Here is a 16,690-nt window from a genome sequence, read left to right as displayed (position 1 = left end):
GGTAGTAGAGAGAACAGTCTATGACTGGGGTGGCTAGGGTCTTTGACAATTTTACGGGCCTTCCTCTGACACCGCCATCCATACCCACTATCCTGGAGATGCAAGCGTCATGCTTTACCAACTGAGCAGCAGACAACCACCTCTCATTATCTCTCTTTCCAAACTAAACATATAGGAATTTATAAAATAGATGACAGCGAAATAATCTCTCTCTTTCTCTCCATCCCTCGCTCTCTTTTGCCGTTAAGGATTTGTTTACACTCCAAACATCAACAAAACAGATTGTGGAGTGGTGGGTCATTTTAGAGATTCATGGCCTGGGTGGGGTTGATGGACAAGACATACAATACAGTATCGGTAATCCCCCATAATTCTTCAGTGCTGCCTCTGCCCAGTGAGGAGAAAGAAAGGTTTTGAATGCCCCTACAAGACCACTATCTCTGTCTCTCCCCTAGTCTAATATCAACGGTGGTCACTTAAAAATACATTCAAAAGAAACAAAACCGTTTCTGTTTCTTTGGTTATTTCCTGTCTGCTTTTGAGACGGTCGCTGTCCACTGACAGGTGGTCTTGAACCGACACTGTAGTAGTCACGTTCCACGGCAATTCAGCATCACTGTGATGACAATGGCTGTTCCGGAATTCCACAGTTCAGCACCACAGGACAGTGGACAGTGAGTATCTCAAGGTCAGTCACAAACAACTGAGTGGATGGGAGGTATGCCTTGGGCTTGACCAGGAAGTAAGAAGCTTGGAAGGGGAAGGCTCCCCATGAGCTCTAGCCTGATTTGAGAATATTTACTTTTCCAACCAAACTTTACAATTCTAAATAATAAAGAATAAATTGCCACTAATCTAAAATATAACTATCCATTGTTCCTTTAAAATCCCATCATACAGCCTGCTCTGACTGTATGTTTGGCCCCCATTGTAGGAGACCAGCCATGCTCTGACTGTATATTTGGTGTTAGATTGTAACGGCATTCCTCCTCCTCTTCTGAGGAGGAGTAGCGAGAAGGATCGGAGGTCCAAAGCGCAGCGTGGTAAGTGTTCATGATGTAATATTTAATGAAACGAACTGAACACTGAAATACAAAACAATAAAGTTAACGAACGAAAACCGAAACAGTACAGTGTGGACCAAACACTCACACGGAAAACAAACGCCCACAACTCAAAAGTGAAACCCAGGCTACCTAAGTATGATTCTCAATCAGAGACAACTAACGACACCTGCCTCTGATTGAGAACCATACTAGTCTGAACTCAAAACCCCAACATAGAAAAACACACAGACTGCCCACCCCAACTCACACCCTGACCATACTAAATAAAGAGATAGACAACATAGATGGTTGCTTCTTACTGACCCTATCCTCTGCCTCTCTCCAAAATGCCTATGTCTACATCATCATAGAAAAGGCTATTTATGTTTAATAATTTCTATTCCATTTCACAGAAACACTGTGATGTCCAGCTCAGTAAAACAAGGGGCGGAATTAGGCCATCTGGCAAATCTGGATGTCAGATGGGCTGGACCTTTTTTTAGTTGGGTGGGCTGGTAAAAATGGACAAGAAAATGTAATAATTACATTTTGGGCTGGCCCAGTTTTCTGAGGTAACGCAAAATCACGTTCAAAGTCAAACGTGGCATTAGCATAGAGACCTACTCCAACTCATCAGTTAGACAGCCAAGATCACGGATCGTAAAAAATGAAAAGGGTGCCTATACTGTAAACATAGAAAGAGCTAATTCTACTATGTCACCTCACTCAAAAAGTCCTATTTTTGGGGCGGCTAATGGCTTGGTCAAACAGTAAAGTTTTCTTCATGATTCATGTAAGGAAGTGTCTGTCCTGCCCCTGTACCTCTTTTGCTGGGGCCTGCTGCTGTGATGATTGAGCCACTCTCCTCTTCCCCCATGCGCTCTAGAGAAAAATGTGTTCTGATTGTATAACATTTCAAAATGCAATTGCAGGAAAAACACAGTTTTACAAGCTTTGTCCCCTTGTCCCTGTCAAAGTGAGGAGGGCCTCAGCTTTCTCTTGGTATAATTTTATTTCTCAACTCTCAATATTTTATTGGATTTTTATTTCATATTCAGCTCAATAGCAACAATTTTACAACCTAGATAGCTTTGAGATATGGAGCGGCGTGGGCACGAAATGCGCACCAACCATTGCAAGGGCATAGGCCTATATGTCTCATGGGTAGTAGCCTACAACTGCAAAAAAAAAAAATAACATTGCATTTACTGTTGGATGAATACATGGCTAAGAGGACTGGCCACCCCACATAGCCTGGTTCCTCTCTAGGTTTCTTCCTAGGTTTCGGCCTTTCTAGGGAGTTTTTCCTAGCCACCGTGCCTCTACACCTGCATTGCTTGCTGTTTGGGGTTTTAGGCTGGGTTTCTGTACAGCACTTTGAGATATCAGCTGATGTACGAAGGGCTATATAAATACATTTGATTTGATTTGATTTACTAGCAGTGGGTATTATATTTATAGTTCGCGATCTAGTTGATGTGTTTTGAGTTTCCACTTCTTCAGGTGTTGAACCCAAAATTAATTAGCCTATTATATTAGGTAGTGCACATAAAGATGTACAGTACCAGTCAAAAGTTTGGACACATCTACTCATTTGTAACGGGGTGAGTGACTGGTTGCCGGGAAGTCAGGCGCAGGAGAGCAGAGATGGGTGATAACAGGAGAACTTTAATATACACCCTGGCCCAAAGGCACAGGCTAGGCAGCACAAAGCACAACCACGGTAACATGAACCGGATTAAACAAAACAAACAAACCTAGGTTGAAACATACCTAACGCAAGCCAGCCTGTAGCGTAACACCCTACACAAAGAACAATTCCACACACAGACATGGGGAAACAGAGGGTAATATACATTTAGTCTGATGAGGGAATGTGAACCAGGTGTGCGGGAAAACAAGACAAAACAAATGGAAAATGAAAGGTGGAGCGGCGATGGCTGGAAGACCGGTGACGTCGACCGCCGAATGCCGCCCGAACAAGGAGAAGGACCGACTTCGACGGAAGTCGTGACATCATTCAAGGGTTTTTCTTAATTTTTTATTATTTTCTACATTGTAGAATAATAGTGAAGACATCAAAACTATGAAATAACACATATGGAATCATGTAGTAACCAAAAAAGTGTTAAACAAATCAAAATATATTTTATATATCTTCAAAGTAGCCACCCTTCGCCTTGATGACAGCTTTGCGCATGCGGTAGTCACCTGGAATGCATTTCAATTAACAGGTTTGCCTTGTTAAAAGTTCATTTGTGGAGATTCTTTCCTTCTTAATGCGGTCAAGCCAATCGGCTGTGTTGTGGCAAGGTTGTCACTGGCTGGTGTCACTGTCTGGTGCCACCCACTGTTAAAGTTAGTGCCACCAGTGACACCAGGGGAAAATTTTATTCTGGAGCCCTGTAATAGTAATTCACACTTAGGGTAGATGTTGATTCAGGGGAACACATATGTGGCACTAATTTGAAACAGTGGAGGCTCCTCAGAGGAGGAAGGGGAGGAACATCCTACTCAGTGAATTTCAGAAGAAATTAAATAGTGAAACATTATCCTTTTTAGATGAAACTATACTAAATATATTCACGGCACCAAATTACTGATTACAACACACTGTTCTGCAATGAAGGTCAATAGCCTTCAGTAGCCTCAACAGAAATCTCTGGGGTAGCACCAAGGTGGAGCCGGAGGACAGCTAGTTTCTGTCCTCCCCTGAGTACATTGATTTCAATACAAAACCTATGAAGCTCTTGGTCTAGAGCTAGTCAATTTAGCCTACTCAAACACCCGGCTCAAGCAGAGAGGAATGCTGTTTATGTTATATAGCTGGCTAAGGCTATCCAAAACTGGAACTCTTCCAAGTCAAGGTAAACTTTTGGTTTTAGAAATGTATTGCCACCAGGGCCTGCCTGTGTAACTGCTAAACTGCTTGTTGTACACTGTACTGTGTGATTGTATCGGGTTAGTTGTAGTAGCTATGTTGACTATGACATCAGCTAATATGGTGACAAAGATGTAGGCTGTGTGTAGCGGTTAGTGTGGTTATGGTATGAAGGTTTGGCTTGGAAAGGTTTTTTCACCTGGTCACAGACAGCTGTTGTATTTTGCACTGAAATCCACAAGTGAAGGGAAGAGGTGAGAAGATGCGAGAAGAGATTATACAATGAGCAAAGTGATGAGGCTTTTTGTATGTGTCACACCCTGGTCAAAGTATTTTGTGTTTATCTTTATGTATTTGGTCAGGCCAGGGTGTGGCATGGGGTTTTTGTATTGGGGTGTGTTTTGTCTTGGGGTTTTGGTGTTAGTATTGGGATTGTAGCGTAGTGGGTTTTCTAGCAAAGTCTATGGCTGTCTGGAGTGGTTCTCAATTAGAGGCAGGTGTTTATCGTTGTCTCTGATTGGGAACCATATTTAGGCAGCCATATTCTTTGAGTTTGTCATGGGTGATTGTCCTTAGTGTCTTTGTTCCTGTCGCATTGTTAGTTGACACAAGTATAGGCTGTTTCGGTTTTCATTACGTTTATTGTTTTGTAGTGTTTAGTGTTTATTCATTGTTTACGTTTGTTTGAATAAATATGGATCGCAATCGACATGCTGCAGTTTGGTCCGACTCTCCTTCATCACAACTAGAAAACCGTTACAGTATGTGGCTGCTATGAAAGTGAACTGTGTTTAGTCAGCCACCAATTGTGCAAGTTCTCCCTCTTAAAAAGATGAGAGAGGCCTGTAATTTTCATCATAGGTACACTTCAACTATGACAGACAAAATGAGAAAAAATAATCCAGAAAATCACATTGTAGGATTTTTTATTAATTAATTTGCATATTATGGTGGAAAATAAGTATTTGGTCAATAACAAAAGTTTATCTCAATACTTTGTTATATACCATTTGTTGGCAATGACAGAGGTCAAACATTTTCTGTAAGTCTTCACAAGGTTTTCACACACTGTTGCTGGTATTTTGGCCCATTCCTCCATGCAGATCTCCTCTAGAGCAGTGATGTTTTGGGGCTGTTGCTGGGCAACACGGACTTTCAACCCTCTCCAAAGATTTTCTATGGGGTTGAGATCTGGAGACTGGCTAGGCCACTCCAGGACCTTGAAATGCTTCTTACAAAGCCACTCCTTCGTTGCCCAGGCGGTGTGTTCGGGATCATTGTCATGCTGAATGACCCAGCCACGTTTCATCTTCAATGCCCTTGCTGATAGAAGGAGGTTTTCACTCAAAATCTCACGATGCATGGCCCCATTCATTCTTTCCTTTACACGGATCAGTCGTCCTGGTCCCTTTTCAGAAAAACAGCCCCAAAGCATGATGTTTCCACCCCCATGCTTCACAGTAGGTATGGTGTTCTTTGGATGCAACTCAGTATTCTTTGTCCTCCAAACATGACGAGTTGAGTTTTTACCAAAAAGTTTTATTTTGGTTTCATCTGACCATATGACATTCTCCCAATCTTCTTCTGGATCATCCAAATGCTCTCTAGCAAACTTCAGACGGGCCTGGACATGTACTGGCTTAAGCAGGGGGACACGTCTGGCACTGCAGGATTTGAGTCCCTGGCGGCGTAGTGTGTTACTGAGGGTAGGCTTTGTTACTTTGGTCCCAGCTCTCTGCAGGTCATTCACTAGGTCCCCCCATGTGGTTCTGGGATTTTTGTTCACCGTTCTTGTGATCATTTTGACCCCACGGGGTGAGATCTTGCGTGGAGCCGCAGATCGAGGGAGATTATCAGTGGTCTTGTATGTCTTCCATTTCGTAATAACTGCTCCCACAGTTCAGTCTTCCCAGCCTGGTGCAGGTCTACAATTTTGTTTCTGGTGTCCTTTGACAGCTCTTTGGTCTTGGCCATAGTGGAGTTTGGAGTGTGACTGTTTGAGGTTGTGGACAGGTGTCTTTTATACTGATAACACAGGTATACAGGTAACGAGTGGAGGACAGAGGAGCCTCTTAAAGCTCTGTGAGAGCCAGAAATCTTGCTTGTTTGTAGGTGACCAAATACTTATTTTCCACCATAATTTGCAAATAAATTCATTAATAATCCTACAATGTGGATGGATTTTCTTCTCATTTTGTCGGTCATAGTGCACCTATGGTGAAAATTACAGGCCTCTCTTATCTTTTTAAGTGGGAGAACTTCGCTGGAATAATTATTGGACCAAGATGCAGCGCGATATGGTTTCCACATATTATTTATTAGACTAAATACTTTATTTATTTATTTAAAAAAAAAAAATGAATTTTACCCCTTTTTCTCCCCAATTTTGTGGTATCCAATTGTTGTAGTAGCTACTATCTTGTCTCGTCGCTACAACTCCCGTACGTGCTCGGGAGAGACGAAGGTTGAAAGTCATGCGTCCTCCGATACACAACCCAACCAAGCCGCACTGCTTCTTAACACAGCGCGCATCCAACCCGGAAGCACCTGGCCACCTTGGTTAGCGCACACTGCGCCCAGCCCGTCACAGGAGCTTCTGGTGCGCGAACCCAGGGACCCTAACCCGGGCGACGCTAGGCCAATTGTGCGTCGCCCCACGGACGACAGAGCCTGGGCGCGAACCCAGGGACTCTGATGGCACAGCTGGCGCTGCAGTACAGAGTACCTTAACCACTGCGCCACCCGGGAGGCCCGACTAAATACTTTATTGCCTCACTGTATAAGTCTTTAGTAAGCAGACAGGCTGTCACGTTCGCTGGAATAATTATCGGACCAAGATGCAGCGCGATATGGTTTCCACATATTATTTATTAGAAACAATATCCCATCAAACACAGGTGGAAAAATGCTACTTAAATATGATCCCCAATTAGAGACAACGATAGCCAGCTGCCTCTAATTGGGAATCATACCAAACACCAACATAGAAAAACTAAACTCGAACCCCACATAGAAAATAATAACTAGAAAACCCCCCAGTCACGCCCTGACCTACGTTACCATATAAAATAAGGTCTCTCTATGGACAGGACGTGACAGTACCCCCCCCCCCCCCCAACCCTCCCTTTTGGTTTCAGGTTTTGCGGCCGGAGTCCGCACCTTTAGGGGGGGGGGGGGTGACAGAACCCGCTCAGCTAGCGGATCCAGCCATGGACCTGGACTAAACACTGTGCCTAGACTGGACCTCGGTATCAAGGAAGGCTCCTGCCATGGAGCGGGACTGGGCAGCAGATCTGGACTGGACATCAGTGAAGAGGAAGGCTCCTGCCATGGAGCAGGACTGGGCGCCGTATCTGGACTGAGCACCGGCGCGGGAGAAGGCTCCGGCCATGGAGCTGAACTGGACGCCTGGACTGGGCATCGGCGCAGGGGAAGGCTCCCGCCATGGAGCGGGACTGGATGCTGTGCCTGGACTGGGCACCAATGCAGAATAAGACTCTGGCCTTGGAGCTGGACTGGACACCGTGCTTAGACTGGGCATCTGCACAGGGGAACGCTCCGGCCATGGAGCTGGAGGTTCCGGACCGAGGACCGTCGCAGGAGGTTCTGGACCATGGACCGTCTCAGGAGGCTCCGGACCGGGGACCGTCGCCGGAAGCTCTGGACTGGGGAGGTACACTGGAGGCCTGATGCGTGGGGCTAGCACAGGTGGCACCGGACTGGCGACATGCACCTCAGGGCGAGTGCGAGGAGCAGGCACAGGACGTACCGGACTGGAGAGGTGCACTTGAGGCCAGAAGCGTGGAACCGGCACAGGTTGCACCAGACTGCTAACCGGATCCTCTGGTCGGATGTTGAGCAAAACACACTTGCACAACATCTCTCTCATCTCACTCTCTCCCAACTTTGCCATTGCCTCCCTGACAGTCTCTGGCTCTTCCCTCTGCTCAGCCACCAGCTCCATGTGCCACCCCCCACCCCCAAAAAAACTTGGGGTTGCCCTTGGGCTTTCTGTACCCGTCGTCGTCGCTGTCCTCCATAATCTCCTTCCGTCTGTCGCAAAGGAAGGGTTTCGCATCTTCCCATCAATCCTTCCCTCTTTGGACACGCTGCTTGGTCCTGGTTTGATGGGATATTCTGTCACGTTCGCTGGAATAATTATCGGACCAAGCTGCAGCGCGATATGGTTTCCACATATTATTTATTAGAAACGCACAAAACAACAAAGAAAGAACGAAACAAACAAACAACAAACCGTAACTAAGAGGTGTAAACATACATTAACTCAAAACAATATCCCATCTAACACAGGTGGAAAAAATGCTACTTAAATATGATCCTCAATTAGAGACAACGATAGCCAGCTGCCTCTAATTGGGAATCATTCCAAACACCAACACAGCACAACAGGGAGGTAACAAAATGGCTAGAGCAGAGGCACAGTGGTGCGCTGCACTGGTAGAAAAAGTAACCAATTGTCATACTCGAGTATGAGAAAATATACCTTAATAGAAAATGACTCAAGAAATGGTGTCACCCAGTAAAATACTAGTTGAGTAAAAGTCTAAAAGTATTTAGTTTTAAATATACATAGGTATTAAAATTAAATGTAATTGCTAAAATATTCTTAAGTATCAAAAGTAAAAGTATGAATCATTTTCAATTTCTTATATTAAGCAAACCAGACAGCACACTTTTTGTGTCCTTATCCACACTCCAACACTTAGGCATCATTTACAAACTGAGCATTTATATTTAGTGAGTCTGCCAGATCAAAGGCAATATGACCAGGGATGTTCTCTTAATAAGTGTGTGAATTGGACCATGTTCATGTCCTACTAAGCATTGAAAGTGTAACGAGTACTTTTTGGTGTCAGGGAAAATGTATGGAGGAAAAAGTACATTATTTGATTTAAGAATGTAGTGAAATAAAAGTACTCAAAAACAGAAATAGTAAAGTACAGATACACACAAAAAATGACTTAATTAGTACTTTCAAGTATTTTTACTTCAGTACTTTACACCACTCGTGAGCTGTATCTCCAGTGGTGTGTTTACATCTTGTATTTGTTTTCAACATGAGCTGGTTAAAAAAGAGGAAGAGGACCATGTCTCGCCAGTCACTGGTACAGAAATGGTTGAGAAATCTCTACTGTACTGCCAATGTTATATGTCAGCACTACTGCCTGTGTCTAAATCGGGTGTGTAGGGTCAGGGTGTAGGGTGTATTTGTGGTGATGGGTTGTGTGTGTATGGTTAGCGATGAGTTGGTGGCACATGCAGTGATGTGGGCTGGTGTGGATAAAATTCCAAGGCAGAATTCTTGTCCCAGTCCGCCCCTACAACTGAGCGCAAGGGAGGCGCAAACGCTGCAGCTAGACTGTACAATGACCGTCAGTCGTCCCGCCCCGAAAGACAGACAGTAACCAGGCTATGCTACAGTGACAGACAGTAGCTCTAGTCCAGAGCGACCTGTCAAATCCGATTAGCGCTGTTTTCACCGTTTGTTCCCTCAATCTATTTTGGTTTTACGCAGCTACAGCCTGAACGATACGATTTTGCGATTTTCCATTGTGTATATACATTTTCTTGTCATTTGGGTCCGTTCAGAACACTTTCTGAAAGTTTGAGGCATTGCAACGTGGGTGTATAGATTAATTTCTGGTTGGTGAGTCCTTCTGAGTGAGTAGAAGGCGCTAGACTCTGCTGCTTTGCAGCGCGCTGCGTGGATAGGACTCCAAACTTTTCCCTGCACGTTCGTGGTAAACTTGGATTACCTCTTTCGCTCCTCCACATCTACTTCCGCTCCCTAATTTCGTTTCCAACTCTCTTTGAAAATATGAGAGAGATGTCACAGATATGACATCAACAACAACGATCACTTATCGAAATCGACAGCGAGAAGGGGTCTCACGGAAAATGCAGAAGAGCGTGCGATATAATGAGGGCCACGCTCTATATCTGTCGGTTGTCGCGCGCAAAGAGGGCACAAAACGCGGTATCCTGAGCAAGAAGTCTACGGAGAACAGTCGGTGGAACGACAAGTACTTCGCTCTCTACCAGAATGTGCTCTTTTACTTCGACAACGACCAGAGCACGCGGCCCTCTGGGATCTACTTGCTGGAGGGGTGCACGTGCGAGAGGGTTCCCGCGCACAAAGGCTCCGCGGTCAGCAAGGAGACTGTGGACAAGCAGCAGGTGGGTTAGGTACCCTAGTTACCACTGTAGTGCAGTGCACCAGACATGGTTCTGTGTTTTGGTCTCTGCTCGCAGTGTTGACACAGGTTTGTCTCCCTGTTTTCTTGCATAAAACAGATTAAGGACGAGGATTAAGCAGAGAAATTGCACTTTAGTTGAGAGGAGAGGTGGGATGGAGGGATGACAATTGATTTCCTCCATAGGCTACCTGGAATACATGTAGAATGTGTAGAATATTTCTAAATGTGGCTTTACACTAGAAGTGTTGTGATTTTAGAACATGGCAGTGCAGACTACTTTGCCATATCCTAATGACAGTTGCTGTACTATATTCCAATGTAGTGAACTAAAGCTAAATATGGAAATACTAGTCAAGTAGCCATATGAAGAGCTCCATTACTGGCCGACATCTTTGTTATTGTGATGAGCTGCATGGAGTCAGTAACTGGCAACAAGAAGTTTTCCTGTTTACTTTACATCCTCACATTTGGAGAGTGGAGACAGCATGTTCACTTTCTTTGTATACAGTACAGTAGTCTACCTTTGGATACGCACATCAATGCAAATGTTTCTTATATAAATGTTTTTCCATTCATCTGTATTTGTATATATCTCTGTGTTTCTCAAGCTCTTTGCATACTCAGTATCTGTCTGTGTATCTCCAATGTGTGCCTCTTGACGTCACCTTGGCACGGTATTCAACCCCTGCCTTTGAAATGACCCTGAAACCAACACCTGCATCCGTGTCCTGTACTAAATATAGGCTACTCACTTCATATTAACGTCACTTTACAGCCTCTAAATCAGGGGTATCAACATCATTTAGCTTCAAAAATCATGTCCAGGTCCTTGTGCTTATTACATTTTTATTTTAGTTGAAAACACTAATTAGATCAGAAGTGTCAGAAAGGTGAAAATAGGACAACAACAAAAAATCCCCAACACACCACTGCAATCATCATCTAGTAAGACAGTGATTAGCTCATAGCCTGAGGCACCAGGAAGAGGGATTTTTATTGTCACATCAGATCTGGCCATGTTATCTGAGAGGTTGGTGGTTGCTGGTGTTGGGAACACACATTGATTAGATAACATTTGGCCACATCAGATGGCCCCCTGCACCCCATGTCTGACACCCTTATCTAGCTCTCACAGCTAGCTCTGGTGTTACTCAGTTATAGTCATATGTCTCCATTAAACATTGAACAAACCTTACTGCAACATGAGAAATTGCAACTGTAGTATATAACTCTCTTCCCCCCCTCAGATTCTGTTACTCCAGTGATTGCATGTTATAAATGAGGTCACTGAACCTCCTGTGTGTACTGTATTCTGCTCAGCTCAGGTGTGTGTGAAATGTGTGTGATGTGCGCATGTGGTTTATAGCAGAGGTTCCCATTCTAGGGGTCGCGCCCCCCAAAGTTACCTGGGGGCGTGGAACTTTCCTTGATTTGAGGGTTATTTGCGATTTTATATACCGATCTATAACGGCACTGAAATCTGTGATGCTTTTGGCTAGAAACAAGCTGTAAAACGCTGGGGGAAGACGCAACTCTGATGCACATGGGGGATATATGGTCTGTCTCTATGACATTCAGAATCTGAGCTACGGCTTAAATTCAAGCAGTTATACAATGTGTGACTCTGTCGCTATTGATATATTTACTTTCTGTAAAAGACTATGTATAATTAAATAGAGGGTTAATATAAATTATTATAATAAAACATATTAGGTAGCGGAATAACATCTGGGGAAATCGGGTCTAGACTTTATTTTCCTTATCCATTATTATTATTATTGTTATTTTTAAATTATCATTAAATAGCCTACCTAAATTATGTCATGAGTGTTGTAAAACTATGTGGAATTTCAGGAAATGAGCTTCAATATATAAAAATAAAAACTTTCCTAGGTCCCTCAAATTATACACAATCAAGCTTTTGGTGGTGTATTTCAAAGGCAAAAAGGGGGCCCTGGGAGACAAAAGTTGGGAATGGGATCCCCTGGTTTATAGTGTGTGTGAGGTCAACGTTTTGACCCCATGGTAGGGAACATGCTCCTTAAAAGGTTTGATACAGCTGAGCAGCGAACAGGTATAGAACAGTCTTATAACAGTATTATAACAATAGATATTATTACAATGTTATTACTAAGGTGTTGTAAACCTAATTAATTTCTACCTGGTGCTTCAGCTTAGCATATTCATGGTACATCCCAAACAATACAGTGTTTGATCCTGTTGGATAAAGGCCACTTAGTGGACAACAAACACACAGCTCCAAAGGCTGCAAAGTGAGAGGGGTTTAAAGACGCACACACACAGACACACACAAACACACACAGACACTCAAACAGTAACACACACGCAAACACAAACACACACGTGCACACATACACACATTAGATACTTTATTTGAATCCTATGTATCACAATTACAGTCAAAAAGGATTCAAACAGGTCAAAGGTCACGGATATCTGGACACTCATGGATTTAGAAAGCACCCTCTTTTCCATAGGCCTACAGCTAGGCTGCCCATGACTGCACGGAGAAGTACCTTGCTAGCTGCTTTGCCTTTAAACCAGACAAAAACATTGCAGATAGCACAAACCCACCCACACACACACACACACACACACTGAGCAGTTTGGAATATATTGTGCCTAGCAGCAGCCTCATCTCCTTAAAGTTGCTGTTGTCATCATTTAAAAAACTTTTATCAACTACTGTAGCAACTGTACATGTCTGGGGGGTTTGGGCTGTGCATTGTGTTAATGTCTCTGGTCCTGGTTGTCTGTGTGTGTGTGTGTGTTTGAGTGTGTGTGTGTATGTGCGAGTGTGTGTGTGGTGTTGGTCTTGTGAGGTAGTGGAGGATAGCATGTGTCTCTGTAGCCTTGCTGTGGGCTCTGAGGCTGTAGACAGTGTGTGAGAGGGGAGATAGTTCCATGTGAAGGCTCAGTCGCTGGTGAAAAGGCAGGGTTGGGGGGGGGGGGTCAGACTGTAAATTAGCAAACAGCAGCAGTTTGGGAATCAGTGTTTCCTTTAATGCTTTTGGGAGGGGGGGCGTGCAAAGGACCCTGAAGCAACATTGAGAGCTGCAGATGCAAATGAGGCCAAATAAAGCATGAATTGTTTTATATGGAGGACGAGCGAAGGAGGGTAGGGAGGGGCTGCAAAAAATAGGGAATACTGCCTGCCTGTAAGTGTTCTGTCTCTCTGTCTGTCTGTCTGTGTCTCTCTCTCTGTCTGTCTCTGTCTGTCTCACTGCCTGTCTCTGTCTCTCTCTCGCGCACACTCTCTGTCTCTCTGCCTGTCTGTCACTGTCTCTCTCTGTCTGTCTCACTGCCTGTCTCTCTCTCTCTCTCTCTCGCGTTCTCTGTCTCTCTGTCTGTCTCTCTATCTCTGTCTTTCTCTCTCTTTCTGATCTCTCTCTTTATGTAAGTTGTTATATAATATACCTCTCCGCAGAGGAAAGTTCTTTGTGCTAATAAGATGGCTACTTCAGCGCCAGCCAGTCGGCTGATTGAGGGGTTACCATGGTTACTATGGTTGTTGAAGTGGCACAGTTTTAGAACACATCACACACACACACACACCCACACATCGCTGTCAACACACCACGCACACCATACACACAGAAGCACTTCAAGAAATGTTATGTAAGGTAGCCTACAAGTTTTCTCAGAAAGAGGGGGAGAGATAATTAGAGAAAAAGAGAAGGAGGGAGAGAATGGGAGATGATGAGGCTGGGGAAATAGTGAAAGAGGTATGGATTGAGGGAGAGAGAGAGAGGCTGAAGATGAGTAGAGAGAAATATAGATGATAAGGAGAGAGAGAGCGCTGGGATGTGATTGACAGTATTTATTATGATGAGAAGAGGAGGAGGGACTGTTTTTAGAGGTTTTGTGTGTGAAACTCTGCTGGGACAGTGTCTGACTGACTGTGACAGTTACAGAGAGACTGAGAGAAGATGAGAGACCATTTTGTCAGGTCAAGTAAAGCAATGAAACTACATTTATGTAGTGTTTGTGATTTGCTGCTGTAAGCAGCCATGGTAGCCAGCTAACCAGCAGAAATCATTAATCTGTCCTCACATTAACACACACACACATTCACATATACACAAGACCTGGGTTCAAATACTATTTCAAATATTTGTTACTTTCACATACTTTCAAAGTAAGTATTCAAAAATATTTTTAGACAAGTAGTTTAATGTATTTGGAAATACTCAAATACACACCCATGCATTTATCCCAGGTACTTGAAAATAGCATTACAAATAAGTATTTGAAAATACCCTCGAATACATTTTGGTAGACTATTTGGTTTTTACAAATAACCATTCAAATACTAAAATAAAAGTGCTTGTTTTGGGCCAAATACTAAAAATAAAGTACTCTCTCTCTCATTGTTATCCCCCAGCTGACAGCAGACCTTAGGCTGGGGAGGCCGGATTAGCAGCAGTAAGAAGCTGCACAAGCCCTGGTCGTTATGTAACCTGCACACACACATACATCCACACACACACACATATACACACACAAACAAGCCCCCAAGCTTCTCTCTGCTCACACTAGTGTCTCTTACCCGTCTATATACATGCACATTTTTGTATCATCTGATTTTATTTGATATAAACAACGGCTTGTGGTGGAATTTGAATCTAATTCTATGAAAACATATTGTCATTGAGTCCAGCCTTTTATGTATCGCATACAGATTCACATCTTTATTTTCTAAATTAGCAGATCAGTGGTGACATTATATTAATAATTGTATTAAATGACATTCTAATTTAAAATAGAAATTGAACATTCAAAATGTAACAATATTGTCAAATAGAATAGAATAGAGACTTTCTTTTCACAGTCTTTCTTACATAAAACAGTCACTCTCCTTTCCCCCCAAGGAATGAGTGGGCAGAAGTTACCCACAGTAGTTACCCATCAAACATGTCCACATTGACACAATGGCTTGATTTGATTTGATTGACAATGTGGGCCCAGTCCGGGCTAAAATATTGTCCCCATGTAGGCTGCCCACATTAGGTCAATGAGCCTTTGCTATTTAATAGGAATGTATTAATTGGGCTGATGTGGGATTGCTGTGGGCTAGCCCGTGCCCACCTTGCCCACTGAATATCCATATGGGGCCAATGGGGTCATGTTTGCTGGGTAAATAAGACAATTGTTTATTTTGCAGGAAACCTGGTTCTGTACTATATCTATACTACCTTTATAGCACTCTCCTGTTCCCTCTAATGTGTTTTGGTCAGTGAACTGAGTCACAGATAGAAGTCATTTGGGACAACATTTCCTGCTTTTCATGCCCAGTGGCAAGGACTCAAGAAATGTTCTCTACATTAAAAAAAATAAACAATGAACTAATTCTTTATATTCTGAGAGTATTGTTTATGTGGTGGGAACACCTAACATGGAGGAAATTGCGTGTTTATTGGATTCCTGTCAGAGAAAGAGCAACTTGTGTGTGTGTGTCTACGTCTACGTGTGTGTGTGTGTGTGTTAGTGTGTGTGTCTATGTGTGTGCGTGTGTGTGTGAATGTGTGCGAGCTTGTGTGGCATTCCAGGACATGCTGCTGTGCAAATCAAACACTTCTGAAAGCACTACGAACATCGCCTCTTTTACGCTACTGCTACTCTCTGTTCATCATATATGCATTGTCACTTTAACCATATCTACATGTACATACTATCTCAATCAGCCCGACTAACCGGTGCCTGTCTATAGCCTCGCTACTGTATATAGCCTCGCTACTGTCTATAGCCTCGCTACTGTCTATAGCCTCGCTACTGTCTATAGCCTCGCTACTGTTATAGCCTCGCTACTGTTATAGTCTCGCTACTGTTATAGCCTCGCTACTGTTATAGCCTCGCTACTTTTATAGCCTCGCTACTTTTATAGCCTCGCTACTTTTATAGCCTCGCTACTGTTATAGCCTCGCTACTGTTATAGCCTCGCTACTGTTATAGTCTCGCTACTGTTATAGCCTCGCTACTGTTATAGCCTCGCTACTTTTATAGCCTCGCTACTTTTATAGCCTCGCTACTGTTATAGCCTCGCTACTGTTATAGCCTCGCTACTGTCTATAGCCTCGCTACTTTTATAGCCTCGCTACTGTTATAGCCTCGCTACTGTCTATAGCCTCGCTACTGTTATAGCCTCGCTACTGTATATAGCCTCGCTACTGTCTACAGCCTCGCTACTGTTATAGCCTCGCTACTGTTATAGCCTCACTACTGTTATAGCCTCGCTACTGTTATAGCCTCGCTACTGTCTATAGCCTCGCTACTGTTATAGCCTCGCTACTGTATATAGCCTCGCTACTGTCTATAGCCTCGCTACTGTTATAGCCTCGCTACTGTATATAGCCTCGCTACTGTCTATAGCCTCGCTACTGTTATAGCCTCGCTACTGTTATAGCCTCGCTACTTTTATAGACTCGCTACTGTTATAGCCTCGCTACTGTTATAGCCTCGCTACTGTTATAGCCTCGCTACTGTATATAGCCTCGCTACTGTTATAGCCTCGCTACTGTTATAGC

At 43.6% G+C, this 16,690-nt stretch overlaps 1 protein-coding gene across 2 annotated transcripts in view; it reads left to right on the top strand.

Moving 5' to 3' along the window:
• Positions 1 to 16,690, top strand: part of LOC109891718 (ras-specific guanine nucleotide-releasing factor 2) — a 98,850-nt gene that overhangs the window by 1,864 nt on the left and 80,296 nt on the right. Inside the window, exon 1 of one of the 2 annotated variants that reach the window (XM_031826341.1) lies at positions 9,400 to 10,125. The exons of the other annotated variant lie outside the window; for it this stretch is intronic. Coding sequence (XP_031682201.1) covers positions 9,787 to 10,125 — 339 coding nt within the window. The 5' untranslated portion in view covers positions 9,400 to 9,786. Of the gene's footprint in view, positions 1 to 9,399; positions 10,126 to 16,690 lie in introns of those variants that run through there. 2 annotated transcript variants of the gene reach the window in all.

The sequence above is a fragment of the Oncorhynchus kisutch genome, linkage group LG6 (genome assembly GCF_002021735.2).
Source record: "Oncorhynchus kisutch isolate 150728-3 linkage group LG6, Okis_V2, whole genome shotgun sequence".
Lineage (NCBI taxonomy): Eukaryota > Metazoa > Chordata > Actinopteri > Salmoniformes > Salmonidae > Oncorhynchus > Oncorhynchus kisutch.
Note: the sequence above shows the minus strand (reverse complement) of the source record. Positions and strands in the feature narration are given on the sequence as shown.